The sequence below is a fragment of the Rhizoctonia solani genome, chromosome 4, assembly GCF_016906535.1.
Source record: "Rhizoctonia solani chromosome 4, complete sequence".
NCBI lineage: Eukaryota > Fungi > Basidiomycota > Agaricomycetes > Cantharellales > Ceratobasidiaceae > Rhizoctonia > Rhizoctonia solani.
The window spans coordinates 1,226,389-1,244,880 of NC_057373.1; the positions used below are offsets into that span (position 1 = coordinate 1,226,389).

At 48.7% G+C, this 18,492-nt stretch overlaps 9 protein-coding genes across 9 annotated transcripts; 5 read left to right on the top strand and 4 right to left on the bottom strand.

Moving 5' to 3' along the window:
- Positions 1-403: 403 nt before the first annotated feature.
- Positions 404-1,649, top strand: RhiXN_00391 (actin-associated protein; the record flags this gene model as incomplete). The annotated part of the gene is made up of 4 exons (XM_043320210.1): positions 404-735; positions 792-1,225; positions 1,279-1,455; positions 1,522-1,649. The coding sequence occupies 4 exons, from the start codon at positions 404-406 to the stop codon at positions 1,647-1,649; spliced, it is 1,071 nt and encodes a 356-aa protein (XP_043179222.1).
- A 420-nt stretch (positions 1,650-2,069) lies between these two features.
- Positions 2,070-3,117, bottom strand: RhiXN_00392 (uncharacterized protein; the record flags this gene model as incomplete). Its single annotated transcript, XM_043320211.1, has 4 exons — positions 2,070-2,094; positions 2,146-2,237; positions 2,291-2,865; positions 2,919-3,117. 4 exons carry the CDS (start codon positions 3,115-3,117, stop codon positions 2,070-2,072), a joined length of 891 nt encoding a protein of 296 aa, XP_043179223.1.
- A 131-nt stretch (positions 3,118-3,248) lies between these two features.
- RhiXN_00393 (Zf-CCCH domain protein) lies at positions 3,249-5,951 on the top strand (the record flags this gene model as incomplete). The annotated part of the gene is made up of 8 exons (XM_043320212.1): positions 3,249-3,316; positions 3,375-3,493; positions 3,550-4,002; positions 4,065-5,242; positions 5,301-5,377; positions 5,424-5,514; positions 5,568-5,658; positions 5,707-5,951. 8 exons carry the CDS (start codon positions 3,249-3,251, stop codon positions 5,949-5,951), a joined length of 2,322 nt encoding a protein of 773 aa, XP_043179224.1.
- Positions 5,952-6,380: 429 nt separating this feature from the next.
- On the bottom strand, positions 6,381-9,129 carry RhiXN_00394 (20S proteasome subunit; the record flags this gene model as incomplete). The annotated part of the gene is made up of 9 exons (XM_043320213.1): positions 6,381-6,549; positions 6,602-7,029; positions 7,059-7,802; positions 8,112-8,307; positions 8,363-8,521; positions 8,570-8,825; positions 8,885-8,953; positions 9,008-9,036; positions 9,098-9,129. 9 exons carry the CDS (start codon positions 9,127-9,129, stop codon positions 6,381-6,383), a joined length of 2,082 nt encoding a protein of 693 aa, XP_043179225.1.
- Positions 9,130-9,274: 145 nt separating this feature from the next.
- RhiXN_00395 (proteasome maturation factor UMP1) lies at positions 9,275-9,933 on the top strand (the record flags this gene model as incomplete). The annotated part of the gene is made up of 5 exons (XM_043320214.1): positions 9,275-9,277; positions 9,335-9,493; positions 9,544-9,645; positions 9,692-9,785; positions 9,836-9,933. The coding sequence occupies 5 exons, from the start codon at positions 9,275-9,277 to the stop codon at positions 9,931-9,933; spliced, it is 456 nt and encodes a 151-aa protein (XP_043179226.1).
- A 68-nt stretch (positions 9,934-10,001) lies between these two features.
- Positions 10,002-11,621, bottom strand: RhiXN_00396 (microfibrillar-associated protein MFAP1, Zn finger, CCHC type protein; the record flags this gene model as incomplete). Its single annotated transcript, XM_043320215.1, has 6 exons — positions 10,002-10,046; positions 10,078-10,729; positions 11,037-11,140; positions 11,202-11,424; positions 11,457-11,488; positions 11,538-11,621. 6 exons carry the CDS (start codon positions 11,619-11,621, stop codon positions 10,002-10,004), a joined length of 1,140 nt encoding a protein of 379 aa, XP_043179227.1.
- A 523-nt stretch (positions 11,622-12,144) lies between these two features.
- Positions 12,145-14,035, bottom strand: RhiXN_00397 (microfibrillar-associated protein MFAP1, Zn finger, CCHC type protein; the record flags this gene model as incomplete). Its single annotated transcript, XM_043320216.1, has 8 exons — positions 12,145-12,588; positions 12,722-12,898; positions 12,959-13,124; positions 13,181-13,241; positions 13,298-13,443; positions 13,494-13,582; positions 13,632-13,690; positions 13,741-14,035. 8 exons carry the CDS (start codon positions 14,033-14,035, stop codon positions 12,145-12,147), a joined length of 1,437 nt encoding a protein of 478 aa, XP_043179228.1.
- A 597-nt stretch (positions 14,036-14,632) lies between these two features.
- On the top strand, positions 14,633-15,129 carry RhiXN_00398 (Transport protein particle (TRAPP) component; the record flags this gene model as incomplete). Its single annotated transcript, XM_043320217.1, has 4 exons — positions 14,633-14,650; positions 14,703-14,769; positions 14,833-14,957; positions 15,013-15,129. 4 exons carry the CDS (start codon positions 14,633-14,635, stop codon positions 15,127-15,129), a joined length of 327 nt encoding a protein of 108 aa, XP_043179229.1.
- Positions 15,130-16,948: 1,819 nt separating this feature from the next.
- RhiXN_00399 (lipid droplet-associated perilipin protein) lies at positions 16,949-18,272 on the top strand (the record flags this gene model as incomplete). Its single annotated transcript, XM_043320218.1, has 5 exons — positions 16,949-17,146; positions 17,204-17,325; positions 17,375-17,489; positions 17,542-17,645; positions 17,699-18,272. The coding sequence occupies 5 exons, from the start codon at positions 16,949-16,951 to the stop codon at positions 18,270-18,272; spliced, it is 1,113 nt and encodes a 370-aa protein (XP_043179230.1).
- Between the last annotated feature and the right edge of the window lie 220 nt (positions 18,273-18,492).

An 18,492-nucleotide genomic window follows, 5' to 3' on the forward strand; every position in this document is an offset into this window, starting at 1 on the left:
CTCCTTTTCTATGCGGTCTTGCTGAACACTTTCCTCGTCCTTTCTCCGACCCTCGACACTCGTTGACTTATACCCGGCCCTCACCTCCTCTCGCCCACATACATCCCCCTATCGACGCTGATAAGGACGAGTCAGCCCTGGGCGTATTACTATTTTTGGACGAGGGGTATGTCGGAGGTTATGCACTGCCCGCCCCCAACACAAGGCGTCTAACATGGCTGCTCGCACAGATTACTCCAAGGCCTGTGTACACTGAATAGGCCTCGTTTCGTGCTCATCCAACACAGCAGCGTGAGATTGCCAAGTGTATGTGGGCTTCCATATAGCTTCTGAATACCAGCGAGCTCACTTCTTCCTCTCGCCGTGGTTTTAATCTAACTTACGCCGGGACCACAGCCAGCACATGTCGGTTCCCGTAACTTCACAAGTCCCGACGGCTCCCGTTACGAGCGCCATAGCTTCAACAAGTATCGTGCCTACAACCACTTCACGCTCATCCACTCGCCGACATAGAACAACGACAATCACATCGGCCTCGTCTGTATTCCCGACGGTTGTGCCCTATGACCCTGCCGAGGAACGGCAAGCCGACTCGCATAGAACAAAGATCCTCATTGGTATATTTACAGGCTTTGGAGTTATCCTCCTTGGCCTCGTTGCATTTCAGCTCTTTAGATGCTACAAGCGCAGGTACAAGAACAAAGACACGCCCTTGCCTCCTCCGCGGGAGACAGGGTTGGGCTACCATTCGCGTGCGTATCTATGTACAAGGAGTCTCCTTCGGACTTCAGTCGACCCCCTAGTATGATGATGCGCCATGGCTCTGGATCAAATCTCATTTCACCAAGTTTGCGCAGCAACACGCCATCGACCGATATCAAAGTCGACGAGGTTGGACGGCGCAGCAGCGATCCTTCTCGTGCCCCTGGGCGAGAGGACTCACCTGACAACAGTTTGACAGGATCGGCCCTTGTTCCCAACGACGATGAACTTGGGAGGCGCCGGTCCCCTCTCGGCTCTCGTTCGCAATCTCCGTCGAATTTGTCAGTTCCACGCCCTCCTTCGCAAGCACAAGTCCGCCTCGACTCTCAGGCCAGGATAGCTCGTCCCAACTCGGTTATGCTCAACCAGCGTACCTCGCACCTCGGCGCGCCGAACCCGGGAAATCGCAATTCGACCTATGACCCCAGTAGACGTTCATCCTACTATGCGTCCGGGAACCGTGGTGCACCGCACAGCCCTCACGCTCGCGACCGCGTGGGACTGATGATGCCCCAGCCCCTGGCCCCGAATTGTTTAATTATGCGTTAAGCGGGCGTCACGACATGGGTTTGGACTTTGCTCAAGGTTCGTCTTGGGGGAGTCGTGGAAATCTGGCATCGGGGAGCGAACAAGATCATAACCAAACGTTGGCACCTCCCCGAGTTGCTCGGCCGGATTCATGGGTTGGCAACTGTAAGTTTTGAGCAAACGTGCGTTGTGAGATTAGGAATGAAAACTGATGTGATGTTCTATTTGTAGCGCATTCATCCACGCCGAGTTTGACCGATAGCCCTGTCAAATCTGATGCACCCTTGCCTCCGCCCAAGGAGAGCAGTCTTTCACGTGGCCGCGATCGCGCCTCTCGAACCGAAGTCTCGCATTCTTAATAATGCTCTGTTTCTTTGGACATTGCAGACGTTTTGTTGGGGTTCTGAGAAAAGACTTTCTGAACAGACTGTATATTTTACGACCTTGTTTTCTTACCTTTTTTCTCCTTGTCCTTGGAAATTGCAGCTATAGTATAGACCACTTGTACATCCCCGCCTTGTTTCCCTACGATGCGGTCTTTCCAGTTCTATTTGCTGCTCGTAGTCAAGGATGGGGTTTCTTTTTGCTCAACGATGTATTGGTGTGTATTCAATCCCTCGGGTTGTATAGCCTACCATGCTTTTCTTTTGTTTTCTTTCAGCCCATGCCGCTCCTTTTTTTACCATATGTATGCGCTACTCTCAATGCAATACAAGGATGCATCTACAGATTATTAAAATCTAAAGCACAATACAATGGAAGCAGAGTGACAACACTTATTATATGGACATATATTGAGCCATTCTAGTCAAAAATGTCAGCAATAGCTTATCCTGGCATCGGTAAATGTCTTACCCAGAATCTTTCTTTTTCTTGTCCTTTTCTTGGATCCGTCTTTCTAGTTTGGCGAATTCATCCAGCGCAATTGTCTCTTCTTGGTCAAGTACCTGATTATTCAATGGTTAGAGCTCGTATTCACACTAGCAAATGGAGCGCCTACCTGTTCGACCGCTTTGACTTCGGGAATGTAATGCATCATCATGCGTTCGATGCCAGTTTTGAGTGTGACTGTGCTTGAGCTACAACCACGACAGCTTCCTTTGAGCTTGACCTGTACAATTCCAGTCGCCTCGTTGAATCCTCGATACTCGATGTCACCTCCATCTTCCATGATCGACGGACGAACCCTTGTCTCGAGCAACTCCTTGATCATCGCCACCGTATCCGAGTCGGTATCCAAAATCTTCGTATCCTGTGGTCCCGCAGCCTCCCTGTCCTCTTCGCTCCTAAACAATGGTGTTCCACTCGTGAAATGTTCCATTATAACCGAGTAGATCTCGGGTTTAATTGTTGACCAGGTGTTTTCCGAGTCCTTGGACACTGTAACAAAGTCGGGGCCGAAGAAGACAGAGCGAACACCCTCGATGCCGAATAGTCTTATAGCTAATGGAGAGGCGAGCGCTGAGCGGGTATCAACGAATTCGGCGGTACCAGAAGACATGACTTCGACACCCGGGATAAACTTGAGCGAGTCGTCGTTTGGGGTAGACTCAGTTTGGATAAACATGGTTCTCCCTGTACATATACGTTAAATTCCAGTTTTAATGGGAGAAAGTAAGGCTGCTCACGGCCTAGTTCATTTTTGGTGTTTATCCTGGGTCTGAGATGGGGAATGAGTGCTGGAATTGCAATCCCTCGAGAATGACTGGCCGCTGGGGTGCGCAGGATCAAGCACCGAGAAGGCACATTTAGGGTTCCTGTAAGCAGCCTCGTAGTAAAACGATGAGCATTTCTTGCAGTACGAGCTACAAGTGAGGCACTGGACATGGTGGGACAAGTCAAGTATTATGCGCACGCGTGATGAGTAAGGTGCGGAGGTCCGTGGCACAGCCACTGGCTTTTCGATTGGTAATTATCTAGGAAATAACTTACTCTCCATTCCAGCGACGACGACCTTGATGCCTGTGTTCAACTCGGATGATGCTGCCGCTCTACGTCCTTGGCTGGTAAAGAATCTCGAACCGATGTAAGTTTTATGTTTATATCTACAATATTATTTCTCAGTCACGTTGGCGCCATCATAGCTGCGATGCGGAACCCGAGGTGCTGTCGAACTATGTTCTTGCACTGCTCAAACATGAAGCACCCGAACCTGAGTTGAAGGAAACGTTCCGAAAACAATTGCACGACTTTTTGGATAATGGTAGGTGAATTTGCCTGCAGGTCGTGTGGATCGTTGGGATGTTCATGTTGCTTCAGAAACACCCAAGTTCGTAGATGAACTCTTTGCTGTCATCAAGAACAAGTCGTATAAAGCATCAAAACCAATACCAACCGGTCCCAAGTCAACTACTTTTCCTCCCCCTACTGCCCCTGCTGCCTCGAGCTCGTCATTGAAGGATGGTGGCATTCCTATACCCATAGATGCGTTACTAAGCTCCAAGCCTGATACTCGAGGCACCAAGCGCCGGCTAAGCAGCGAAGGTGGGCCTGGAGACCAGGAGGAGCGATCCCCGCCCAAGGGCCCCCGATTACGCGACTCGGGGGTGTCTAGATATGAGCCATATTCGAGGTCTGAAAACGGTCGCGGATATCACGACAGAGATAGAGACAGGGACAGGGGGCGAGACAGGGATAGGGATCGCAGCATAAATGGTGTCGGTAGGTCGGAGGGACGGGATACCAAACGCCAGCCTTGTCGTGACTACCACGGTAAGTATATTTTGCATAATTTCCCCGCCTCTTGGAGTGTACTCATGTGTCCCTTATGTAAGAGCGTGGCTTCTGCGCGCGAGGCAGCCAGTGCATATTTAGCCATGGGGAGGAGGCTGTCACCCCCATGAGTTTCCCCTCCATGATTGGTATGATGGGTTCGAACTTCATGATGCCTTGGATGATGAATCAGCTGGGCGCTGGTGCGTATGACCCCAATCAATCCCTCATGGACATGTCCATACCACGACCACCCAACGGCAACATGGACGTCGTCATGGCCGATGGAACATCCTCAAAGGCCGATAACACTTCAGAAGCCAAGGTTATGAACCCGGCGACCAACGATGTCTCCCAGACCAATGGCGCCAACATTGGACGTAACCCAAGTATGCGTGGAGGGCATGGGGCGTATGGTCGCAATATGCGCGGGCGCGTCACCCCAGCGGGTTCGTGGCACGGCGATACGGACGGTTTAGACAGCCAAGATTCGGGGTCCGGCTCCAGTTCCGAGCCACGCCGTGATAGGACTTTAGTGGTGGAGAAGATCCCTCAAGAGCGCTTAAGCCTCGAGGAGCTTAACAATTGGTTCAAGCGATTTGGGACTGTCACCAACGTGGCTATCGACGCCCCCTCAGCTAAAGCCCTAGTTTCGTTTTCTACTCACGACGAGGCGCGGGATGCTTGGAGAAGCGAGGATGCTGTATTTGGGAACCGGTTTGTTAAGCTCTATTGGCATCGACCAATGGGCAACCATGGGCAAGCTGGTGCAAAACTATTGGCCGCGTCGGCACCAATCATTAACAACCTTTCAACCGCGCCCAAGGCTGAGCCTACGCCACCCAAGCCATCCCCCCTTCAGCCAGCGGTCATCGATCCTTTACAACAAAAATTCGAGCGACTGATGGCGGAGCAGAAGGTCCTGATGGTCAAACTTACGTCCGCAAAGCCTGACGAGAAGCAATCCATCAAAACCAGACTTCGAGAACTGATAACCGAGCTTCAAGAGGTGTCGGCCGCAATGAAGAATGGGAGTGCTACAGCCAGTGCGCCCCCATCTAAACCCGCATCGAGTCAGACCTCTGCAACTACGCATACGAACGGGGTAGGAGAATCTAAGAAGCAGCAGCTCGACAACGACCTTGATATGATGGCCGCTGAGCCTCAGGAGTCCAAGGATACAGGGTCAGACGGCGTAAATCCAGAGTTACAGGCGAAATTGAAGAAACTAAGGGAGGAGGTTCGTTTCGTTTCTTACTCACATGTGATCAATTGTTAATTGAGGCATTCTGTTTCAGGCCGCTTCCTTGGGGCTGAGTACTGAGGCCGCGCCTACATTCAACACCTTCCTACAGACCCTACAATCCGAGAGGACGTGGCTCTTGGCGAGCTCGGGGACGAGGGGCTCCACCTAGAGGCAGCATGAAGTTGGACAACCGGCCACGGACACTCGTTGTCAATGGATTGCCCGACAAACCCGATGCAAAAGAGAGCGCCGTAGCGTGGTTTACGGTATGTTTCAGTTGATTGGTATGTAATCGCCACTTGCTAATGGCTTCACGCAGAGTTTCCCTGAATGCGAATCTGTGGAGGTGAACGAATCTACTGGAGAACTTGAGGTCAAATACAAGACGAGATTTGCAGCTGATCAGGCACGTAGATCACGTTTTGATGACGTGGGAAGTCGACTAAACTGTATTTTAGGCTTTGGCTTCAGGAGTACCATTCCTGCTCTGGGAACCTTACATTTCGCCTGGCCAACAATATCCGCCTCCACAAATGGCTCAAGCACATCTGTGCCTATTAAAAAGTCTCCGACCATTGAGCCTGTTCCTTTGCACCAGGACGTTGACGTCAAGGCCAACTCAACTATGGATGAAGATGGCTGGGGTGCTTCTGGAGGCTGGGATGAGGACGACGAAGACGGAGGACGTCGGGATCGCATGTGATCATATTGCATATTTGTTGTACCACCATATTTCTGCGGTCAAATATCAACACTAGCAAGGTCCATACAACCTGACCTCATGCACTTTGACCATTAATACTCGAGTGCCCTCTAAGTTATGCGACCTAACATAATGATATGGTATATTCATGAACTTCGTACAATGGAATAGTGATTCTAATGCTTATCATGAGGATTGGTTGAGTTCTGGCCACAATTCTGAAGTGACAAGGTCCATTAGCATAATTAGTAGATGTGAATTAATTTCGGCAGATTCGCTAAAGGGATCCAGTGCCTGCTTGACCGTTAGTGCCTGGATCCTACGTGAACTTCCTAGGATAACACTCGCTACGTAAGCTATCGGCGACGCATTTAGCAAACAAGATCACCCAGGCATCGTAAATCTGCTACGTACGCTGGCATAACTCGCTCAAGCGACCCTCCAATTGCTCGCGCAAAGAAGTTGCTCTTCGATCGTTGGTTCAGCTGGAGCAGGGCCGGGCCAACCATCATTGGGAAAGAGCGCCCTCTTGCCGGCTTGAATGGCGCCGATCAGCGATATGGGCGATATTATGCGGTAAAGCATAAATGGAATAAGTCTAAAATAAGATGATGAGCCAGTGGACTTTGCATAAAATGTAAAGAACATACTTCTCAAGCCAAGGTTGACATAACCTGCTTGAAAGCCGTAAAAGTAGAAGAACAGTATTTATAGGGAGCCTGTCTTCGACCTGAATCAAATCACCAACGAGCTTCAATGAAGGTAACAATATATCTTCGTTGGCCATATCTTCTGGGATAATTTCGGTCGGCGTCTCAATTTTGCCTTCCAAACTTGACGACAATGACATGATCGACTCAGAAGTATCCTTACGTTGGGTCGCTTTCGCCGTTCGTGACTGCGATTCGCGGCATGGGTCAATGTCATAATATATTGGAATGTAGAGATGACGGTTAGGGCCAGACTGGATATTGTTTGCATGGCCGATAAGACGAATATCACCAAAACCTGGACCGAAGGTACATGGAACCGTGAGGAGGACTTTGAGGGCTTTCAAAATAGTTATTCGTGGGGGTCTCTTGTGGTGCGTTGATGGGCGGAACTCACCTCGGGTTGTATAGATGGGGGTTTAAGAAGTCCTAGTATAATCTGATGCAAAAACCAAGGTTGTGCGAGTTTCTTGAACACATTCCCAAGCACCACGCATGCCAGGATTTCTCGTACAATGCACCTCTCAGTCTCCGACTCCCAATCTTCCGGGGGTAACGAAAGCTTCAAGATATTTTCGACAAGCTGACGCAAGTACACTTCGGAGATAATAGGTGTGCCAACTTCTTGGTTGGTCTGAATAGCTACGTGCGGCTGCAACATGTGAAATAAACCTGCTATTGTCGGTGAGGGTGATGTATTTGTGAAAGCGGTTCCCATTCTCATAGCTGCCACACGGTAGTCATTGACGTGCAGATCGACTAAAGTTGGGATCTGGTGTAGCACCAAATTACTGAGGTCCACACTCGAGGCCCTCTGTTCAATATCTTGGATCACATGGATGATTACTCGAGTGATCTGTGGTATGAGATCCCTGTCGCGAGGAGTTATCTGCCCCCACCAAACCTGGACAAAAGCACGCAAAGCAAGAGCCAAAAAGTCATAAAGCTCTTTATTGAGTTCAACTAGCGTAGGATCATCTTCAGACAAACCGAGTGTCAGAATAGGGGGGAGGGGCGTTGTCGGAGGAAGGTTGGGGAAGAGCAAACGTCGGGCGAGAGACACAGGTACTTTGGGTTTCGGGGGCTCAGATGTACCTGAGCGAATCGACCGAGAGCGAATAGTCGGTGTTCTATGGGCAACCTTTGGCAGGTTTGAGTCTACAACCTCAGTCACTGGCTGTTGCCCAGTTTTTGTAGACACCCAAGATACAGAGCGGATCGGCCCATCCATGCAAGCCCTAATTAGCGAGTTTATTTCAGTGCGCCTAAGCAATCGAGGCCAAATATAGGGAACAGCAACGAGGTGCTGGTAGTTGGCGCTAACCACGTGACTTAGACATCGGGGCCGTATGCAGGGATGCACTTGCGGTTTGACAGTGTCCAAATTGATAGTTAATGTTGTTACATTTAGACTTATACGTACAAACTAGAGAGCCAAGTAGTCACGGACTTGTTCCTCTGTCAGCTTTCGGAATACGGGCTTCACTCTTTCACCACCGACAGGAACCTCTGCAAGCTCCTCTGCAGTTGGAATAGTAACCACCCCGATTTCAATTGTCTTCTCAGTCATTTGGCCTTCAAAGCCCTCTTTGAGCGTCAGTAGCGCGGTGTGGATGGCGTCCTCAAGGGATATGTCATCATTATATCTGTATCGGGACACAATTACTTTGGACGAGTTTTATGGGACACTTGAAAACTCACCGCTTCTCTAGGAAAGTCTTCGCGTTTGTCATATTTTTCCCTATCGCACTCGCTTTCCACGCCCAGAAAGACCCAGAAGGATCTACCTGGTAAAGGGTTGGACCTCGGTGTGAATCCCAGCCAGCGACCAAGAGGGATACACCAAAGGGTCGGACACCACTATGATACTGAATGAGATGCTGTCTTAGATGACACAATTAAACTTACCCAGATTGGGTTGCTTCTTGCATTACAGTTGCAATAGACTGGACTAACACTCGAGTAGGAGGGTATTCTCCGTACATCTTCCAGTATGCTTGAGCACTTTTGCGTGCCTTTGCGGTTAACACCCGATAATCCGGTCCCATTCCTGAGTACACAATCCCAATATTTGGGCAAATGACGCAGACCTTGTCGATAGCTGACTCATCGACAAGTATGGATGAAGATTTCTTCTCCGTGGCAATTACAATGCCGTTGGTAGCTGCATGGGCCGATTCACTTGGTCAATAATTATGGATAATCATTTGAAGACCACATTACCTTTAATACCCAAGCTAGTTGTACCCTGAGCCACCACTGCTAATGCATGTTCGATCTGTACAAGTTTTCCTTGAATTCAATTTAGTTAAGAGGGGACATGAAGGCATATATCCTGTCACTCACCACTTGGGCTAAATGTAGTAAGAGAGAAGCTAAATGCACACACAATATTAGTAGTAGTCCCCCAATGAGATGTAGTACAAGTCTCTTCACCTGTATGCACCACCACCACCTGCGGCTGACATGATGTTCGAGTTAAGGTCGTAAAGTAGGAGCAGAGAGATACAAGACGCGTCAGCCAGGACGCGTTAGGCGCCATAAATCGATTACATAACGCCAATCAAGTGACCATGAACGCGCGTCGATACTACTTGCGCTTTAAACGCTACCATGGTACAGATAACTGGCTCTATGCACGGAAAGTTCGCTGAACATTATATAGGACTCTAGGCTCTTGTTGGTCCGTCTAACAACGATACCGCAACATCCAGCGCATCCATCAAGGATACGCGCAACCACTTGGGGCTGCATGATACCCTGCGCTATGGTCCTCGTACTCTTGCCACGGAGATCGCGGGCACAAGTACTATTCAGAAGCGACTGGAGAATGTAACAAATACTTTGATTTTGGGATACTTTTAAACTAATCGTTTAATTAGTGGGAAGCTACTCAAGACAACCTGAAGTTGAACTTGCGAAGAAATATGTACGGGATGCATGCTCCAGTTCGTTTGCTCATGGAGAGAAAGGCCGTATTTAACGTAAGTTGCTGGCTCTAGATATAGTAATTACTTATACGCCTTGTAGAATCCTCATATGCCTGCGATGCCTCAGTCAAACATTCACCTTGATATCTTGATGGGTCGGGATGAGACGCTGGATGTTGGAGACTTCTTTGGAGGTATGCAATCAATTGGGCACGTAGATCCAACACTCACTTCCTATGATAAGACATTGAAACCTCTCTTCCACTTGACATACACGCGGATATGGAACGCAAGCTCCGTTGTAATTATAATGTTATGCAATCTGATTTCAACGACTTCTAGAGTCCGTACAATTGTTAAGTAGGGGATACAGTAGTTATGACGATATGGATCGAGCTGCCATGTATTGTCTAGATCAATGGCGAGTGTTCCAGCCGTTCCGACTTCAGAATCCCCTGCACGACAATCTCAGCGCTCCCCACACACCTTCCAAGAGCGGTATCCCTCCATATGCCCACGCTCCGCATAACCATAGCCTTGCAGGCGAATTCTCCGTTTCGTGCATTCCGAGGCCTTGAAGACTTCCCTGTGTCCATCGCCTCTGCTCGATGGGTGACAGAAGCTATCTCGGGCTATTTTAGATTCGACTGTGAGGACCGAGCGGTCGAGGACGGATTGCGACAAAATGGATTTCGGATCGACGGACACTATCGGGTTAGTTGTCTGACAGAGTGGTGGACCGCAAGGCGTAGGGAAGATGTGTGTAGCCATAGTACAACCAGGCGTTAGGACGGTCGCACTTGGAGCCTTTACATCATGATCGACCGTCCCCAAACTCTCCAAAACAAGATTCAGGTCTCGCCAGTCGTTTTGATGGCTAGGGAGGACGTGAGCGTCCCGGTGTGTGATAACTGTAGACCTGTAGGTATGGAATAGCCTGAGCTTACGAACGGCTTCCTCGAACGGGAGACGTAGGTTAGATTGCTTGGGTATCTTGGAAGCAAAGGATTCAATCAACTTTGCACTGTGCCATGTCGGAGTAGCCAGGATAATATGGGAGAACCCTGAGATAATGCATCCTTCGGAGTTATTCGTATGCGTTGATGTAAAGCCTACAGACGCAATAGATCCGGACACGCTTGGTACGAGTACGTCAACCTCCGCGTCACAATGAATGTTCCGTTGGGGAATCGGGGACTAGTCTTGACACAATGTCTCGAACTCCGTGAGCAGCATGGTAATGATGCGTTCCAAATGTGAGCCATATGTAATCTGCAAAATGCATTGGGTGGTTGTTTACGATGACAATTCGGTCACACACTAATAAAACTCACCAAGAATTTCTGCTACAGGGTGCTCCCAGACGTCATTTACCGACGTTGTGCATACTGCGGAGAACAAAGGCACTATCACATCTTCCACAAAGACTTCCCATCCAAGCATACAAAATATAGAATTTTGTTGCGTGGTGCGTTTCGTCCAGGCTCTCAGCGTTTCTCGGCACAATGGAGTTGGCGTGCGAGAAGAGGGCCTGGACAGGGACAAGAGCCTGATATAATGAATAGTAAAAATGAACATGGCAGCATCCATTGAATAAGGCTAAGAAGCACGCTTAATGTCTTGAGAGGTGCGCGGCTTTGTACTCCGTAGATAGTTGAGGGTACGCCTACTCCAGCACGACCAGATGCGCCATTGTATATCATGTGTGTTTTGATGGATGAAGTCTTGGGTTTCAAGTTGTTGGGTGCAACTGTGGAGAAAGAATACGAGTAATCATGAAGTTTTAATGTCACACCCAAACGGTCATAGAACTTCATGAGCTTGGGTATGGACCTGAAATACTAGGTTGAGTTTCGGGAGCGAACCGGATCAAAGTCGACATACCACCTTGAATAGACTGGACTGTTGGGTTAGAGACGCAACACTAAAATTTACACACCACTTACTCTCATTGGGACATCTATCCTAATTTCTTCGTCCTTCATTATCTGAGTCACTCGTACTTTTACTGTCAAGGACTGGGCATCCATCCCGAGCACCGATGACTACCGGGCCGAATATACACGGTCAACACTATGGCATACGTGGCTGAAAATTTACCTTCTCGAATATATGGATCTCGAATTCTGTGTCTGCCGGCCTAGGTTGAAATTTGCTAATAAATAGGCAGAAGTGAGGCCTGCTAGTCCACTGCCGACGACCGCGACTTTGATGGTTCGTTTGGTTTCCATGGCGCGAATGAGGTTGAGAGGAAAGGGGGAATATTGGCGAAAAACTTTATAACCGTTCCACTTTTCGCAAACAATTTCGTGCTCACGCGGAAAGACCGCACTATCCGCCGCATTGTATATGCAGCCGATTTAACGGAGTAACAACCCTACCTAAATCGGTATATGTTCGCGGAGAAGCAAGTATGAGCTTCCATGTTCGCTTTGCTGTTCGGTGCATTTCATGTAATACAACACGTCAAGTATGGGGCATATATCGACCCGATTCGGCCATTATCAAAAGTACATAACATATAGATCGACCAATCTTAACGAACTCATGCCTCTACTCGCCTTCTCTTATCCAACCTGTCCGTATGGTTAGGCGGCGACCGTTCTCGGCGATGCTCCCGAGAGCGTGACCTTCGACGTTGGTCATTCGTATCTCTGTCACGTCCACTCCCCTTGCCATCATGTCGTCTGTGCGGCGAGTAATCACGTTGGCGACCGTCATCTCGGTAACTTGATCGGTCCAGAGATCGATCTCTTCGGCGAGGGCTTCGGTCGCGTCGTCGACCCTGGCTCTGATCATCCACTCTACGCGATCCATCCCCTCGACGGTCGCTATCCCGCCTGTCGTTGTCATCCCGGTCCCTCCACCCTCGGTCAGGTTTGCTACTATAGTCTGCAGCGTTGGCAGATCGACCTGCTCCCCATGTTTTGGGGGCGGGTGCATCTCGAGAGCCGAATAACGCATTGGGACCAGATGGTGCAGGTGGGTTCGGGCAGTCTGGTATATGACGTCAGTGTAGATCTTGGTGTCGCACGAATGTGAAACCACCTCTTTTAAGATGAGGGCCTCCACAATTAAAACACCCTTCTTGTACACCCGCCTGACCAGCGGGGCGAGGTCCTTTACCCACCCCAGCGGATCCAAACTCCCCCTGTTTGGCAGTCGTGTCTTGATCCAACAAATGAGTGTACTTGGTCTGTCCACGCTTGCCAAAATTTTTGACTTGCATAACAGACGGAAGAAGGGATGCGTCAACAGTAGATTCAGTTGCCTCAGTGAAGTCGTGTCGTTTAAGAATTTCAGAGTCCTAGGAAGAGAGGAGAAAATCAAAAAAAATAACCCTTTGGTGAGGCGAAATTAAACTAACCTGATGGAAAGCACCCTTGTGCCAATACTTTTGTAAGAACTTTTGCTGTCCTTTTGGTTTTTCAGCACGGGACTTGTCAGCTCGTTCCATGTCCTCCTTCAACCTCTGTTCTTCGGGGAGAGCTGCGCGACGTTCGCGCTCAATACGTTCCTCCTCGCGACCCGAGCTGCCTCAGCCTCTCGTGAGATTCGCATCAATTCACGAGTTCTCCATGCTTCGAACTCAGCAGCTGGGTCAAGCCCATCCGTATCATCGACGTCAGGAACGTTGTCCGCGGTCTCCTCTGATTCCGAAATTTGGTTGTAAATAATGGGTAGTAGCAGTGATTGCCGTACTTACTCTCTGCCAGCTCTCGTTTTATACTTTCGGCGACCATATCATGGCTTTCCTTCTTTCGCTGCGCCGCCTCTTCTTCTCGTCGTTTTATGGCTTCTTCTGAGAATTCAGACTCGGCCTCGATCTGTTTTATTGTTTCGCGAGCACGTCTGCACAGTGTTTTAGTAAGGTGGGTAATAGTAGCGAAGGAAGGACCCACTTGGGAACAAACACCGGGCGGAATTGGGGTTTGGGAGGCTCTTCTTCAGATTCCTCTTCCGAGCTCGATTCATATTCGCTGCTACCTGACTGATAAAAATCCATTATTACGGATAATTATGCACACTGAAACACACACCTCCTCACCAGGGGCCTTTGGCTTCGTTTCTTCCTCATCTTCCTCACTCTCTTCGGATTCTAGGATAGGGGTGAGGTTGCTTTCTAGGGCAGGAAGTGATGTTTCGCACCTTCCTCTTGGCCACCAACGATAACTTTTCCATCTTTTACTTCAACATCTCGAAGGGCCACGCTCATCTTAGCTACTCCTTTCCTGACGTTTGCCTTTGAGTCCTCCTCCTGCCCTGCAAGCTCAAACTCCTCTTCCTCAATTTCCTCCTGGTCTTCTCCAACATCTTGAGCTGCTTCGTCAGAATCTGAGTCGGATAATGCAGCGGCATCTACGCCCTTTGGGGCCTTTCCTTTCCAGTATCGACCGGCCGCTTGAGCAGGTCGCACGGCGGCTGGTTTGCGTGTGGTCTGCATTCAGTGAGAGTGTGAGGATGTGGAGAGAACCAACCACGCCAATCTCTACTAAGCGCTCAAACAACCTTCTCGGCGCTTGTCCTCGTCGATCCTCCCTCACGCGCCCCTGCGACTCTTGGGTGGAAATTTCGCACATAAATGACATACCCACTTCCGAATCCTCGGGCTAGTTCTATCTTTGGTGCTCAATCCGCCAGCGATCTCCAAAGTCCATCAGTCGCGACTACATCATCGCGTTTCTCTGTAGCACCTGCCGCGGGTCAGCAGCGCATAGGTGCAGGTGCTAACATATATGACCGAAGTCTTAACAAAGCACGCTTATCTGAGGTCTCTGCCTCCGCCTTTGCATTCTTGTTCTCCGAAATAGTGCAGTACACCCAGAAGAGAGTCAGTGGGATTGGCGACTTGGAGAGAAGGTACACCCGATTCCTCCATGTAGAGGCATCCGACAATTGACCAGTACTCAAATGCTATTCAACTTGTAGACTTGGAACGCTGGGGTATAGGATAGGTACGAGAGTATTGGAGCTTATGGTCTGGAGGGCAGAAGGGAATGCGAAGGCCCCTAAAAGAGAAATAAGATTTCTACCAGCTTTGATGGCGATTCATTCCCAAGTAAGTGACCATGTGCTCCCAATATAAACACAATATTAAGTGAAATCAAAAGGTCTGGAAAGCCTGCTTTGGCAAACCCGCTGACGGCATTGAAAAGAGCGTTGAGAAAGAGGATGAATGTAAGTGCCCTCGTTTCTATATTCGTCCAACACCTTCTGACAATCATGACCCATTCAATCCAGATATGATCATTGACAACGATCCTCCTATTACCCGATATATATCCGTTCCTAAGGACATGGATCAACTAAGCTGTTCGGCACTGACTGCTGGTATAGTAGAAGCTGTTTTGGATGGCTTGGGTTTCGTAAGTCAAGTCTTTCCCTACCTTGGGACTTGGGCTAAAACACAGACTTTACCAGCCAGCTCGTGTTACTGCCCACTCGGTCCCGATGCCAAATCTCCCTCACCGCACATTGATTCTAATTAAGTTAGACCAATCTGTACTCGAACGGGAAGAGGCCTTGAAATCGACATAATTCTGAAACACTCTGAAATTAATATACACTTTGTATTTGGATAAAGTAATAAGCGCCCTTTGAGTAGACCTATCAATCCCGACTACCACCACAGATGACAGCCCTTCTTGAACTGCTGCTAAGCTTTAAGTTGTCGACAATAGGATATACCATTGGGCTAGGGGCAGTATTTTTTGCTTCTGCCTTGGTTTATTCCCAAAAAGCTGCGCGCAACTCCAATGAGCAGGAAACTGCAGAGCCATATGGCGACTACTTTCGATCCCTAAACGAAACGGCTACCACAAACAGGGCGGATACCGAATGGCTGAATATGGGATATTGGAAAGTAAGTAGATTTTGAATATTAAAACACGTTCAGGTTTTTCCTCTCTATTTCGGGCAGATAGAACACCACAGTATTCCCTGATGCATGCGAAGGTAAGCAGAGAAATATTTGATGATATCAAGTCTTGAAAAGGTCAACGTTGGCTAGCCCTCGCCTTAAAACTGGTGCAAGCAAGCAAATGTATAGCTGGAGGTCGCGTATTAGGTATAGCCGGCGCAAACATTTCCTCTGGGCACAATACTTAATCTACGTAATAGATGTGGGACACGCAACCGGGGAATCACTCCTACTGCATCTTACACACCCCGAAGTTCCACGGCCCAGCAGCTTGTTTGGTATCACAAGCCTGAAATTTCAACATGACCGGGCGGTTGCGCGTATAATGAAAGCCCCTTATCCGAATGAGATAAAAGTTCAGCTTTACCTAGGGGACGCGGTTTATCGGCCCGTTTCCGGCACCCCATCATCGCCGAAGTCTTCCGTGCAAACCATGCGCCATCCCTTGGAACCAAACGGCGCAAATAATCCTACGCCTCTACACCCTCTTACACGTCTATCATTGCCCTTGACTGCGCCTACCACTTTCGAACAAGAGAACAGTTTCTAGCCCAATCGGCTCGATCTCTTGTACCAGGAGGAAGCATTGCACTTGCTGATATGTGTCTTGACACCTCAACGCAGAATCTTGCGATACATATGCTCCGACGGCTATATTACATTCTTTTCTCCATCAATTCGGCCAATATGATTACCATGCAGGAGTACAAAGAGACCATGGAACGACTCGGATACGAAAACGTAATTATCGAAGATATCTCAGTATCGGTATTCCCGGGTTTTATCGGGTTTTTACAAAAGCGAGGTGTTGGGTGGTGGGTATTCACCCGGATGGTCAACGTGTGGTGGAAGATTTGCGGAGCACGGTTTATTATTGCAAGTGGGGAATGCTCGAGACATACTGGTCCTAGTTGACTAAACTATTCATGTCACCGAGAGATGATCTCATTATCTGAGATACAGTGCTAATTCAAATGTATACCGCGTTACCTACTGGGTACCGGCCCTTCTTTACTACAAAAATTCCCAGTTTACCGAAGTTTACCGAATTCGACTATGTTACTATCGATGCATTAGAGCCTAGACCCAGCACATTATTAACGGGGGCCTTAAAGAACAGAATCGCTCGGGCGTTGAGTTTACCAAGGGCATAGGTCAGTGTAACCATACCCTAGACTTATCGGATGTGAAAAAGCACAGTGAGAGCAGAATCGCGATCCGTGCCAATCCGTGTGGGGGAGGCGGAGAGTCACGATGGATTTCTGCATATTTATGCAGTTCGCTGAAGGAGCGCCAAGGGTCCAAAGGCTGAGACAAAATTCACATGTAAATGGCGTATTCACGCGCATATGGTCGTTTGCATCCGAGTTGCGATAAAGAGTGCTCGCTGAGCGCACATCATTCTCCGTTCAATCCACTAGTTCTCATTCCACTGCAATGGCTGAGACCCAGGCTGTGCCCACTGTCGATGCCCCTCACGTTACCTCTGTCGACCGTGTGAGCAAGATACCGGTCGTCAATGACACACTGACTACTATCAATACTATCTTGTCTCAAAATGCCTATTCTAAAGGGCTCTACTCCACGGCGCAAGCCTATAGCGAACGTGCATACAACCTTTCCCAACCAGTTCAGGTGTGCTTGATGCTATTGCCGTTCCCGCTATCATCTTTCTAACAAATAATTGTGTAGATTCGCCTGGCGCCCGTTATCGGACGTGTGGATGGCTACGCAAACAAGGGCCTAGACGCTCTAGAATCTCGCTGGCCTTATCCGTTCCAAGCAACCACTGAAGAGGTTATTGGTACCCTTCGGTAAGGTCTCGATCGAACACTGGAAGCCCATTCTAACCCCATGATCAAGGCAAGGACCTGATGCTGCATACGATTTAGCGGCGTCGTATGCCAGTGCCGCCACAAAAATTTACGAGGACCGGGTTAAAACGCCAGCCTATGTTCTAGTTTCCAAAGCTGATTCTGTAAGTCTCTTTATCACATCATTGGTTCCATTTAGATAATAAACAAAACCAGGCTTTACTCACGCCTATTGTTGACCGATTCGAGTTCGTGGTGAACAAGTTCCATAAAGATATTCCGTCTTCTCCCTCTTCAGCATCATCTTCTTCCAGTTTAGAGTATGTCTTTTAATTTCCATCAGACTCCGCGTGTTATTAACACAGTATCTCAGCTCTGAAGGCTCTTCTGAGCGACAATATGCTCGTGCATATCGCCTTTCTCTGGATCTTAAGGACCAAATTCTAGTAATTTCTGGCGACCAGCTCAAACAACTCCAGCAAAACAACATATACATTCAGCGTGCCACCGAATCTCTCTATAACTTGACGAACAGCATTACCGGCTTATCACACGAATCGGGCGCTCGCGCCCACCAATTTTCCCAATCCGTCTTGGGTGAATTGGAGAGCATTCAGCATCTGGTTGTATCACGTAAAGAAGCGCTTCCAGGCCAGTACTCTGCGCTCAAGGAAGCTATCGGGGCAACGCTCGCTCAGGTCCGGGGAATAGTTCACGAGACAGATGTGCCAGTTACCGAGAAAGCAGTGAAGGTCAGGGACGTCGTGGTTGCCCGTGTACAACCAGTTCTACAACAGGTTATTGAAGAGGGAAAGAAGTTGATCGGAAGGGCCAAGGTCAAGGGCGAAGAGGTCGAAAACAATACTGGTGCCAAAGTGAAGGAGATAAAGGAGAACAGTGCCACTGGAGGAAATGAAGAGAGCAGCACAACTAATGACTCTGCTTGATTATTTTACTTTTGGTTTTGGTTTTGGGCATTGGCTCTGCGGGGCATTCTCTCTCAATGATTTTTTCCCCCACCATGCATACGATATTTCTCGGGGTCAGCTTCGGTGAAACAGAACACCGTTACTGTTTGTCTTTTTTTAACAACCCACTTCATTCGGATCATGTATATATGCGCGTATGAATTATCAGTTTGAATGAGATATTGGATAAAATTAAATC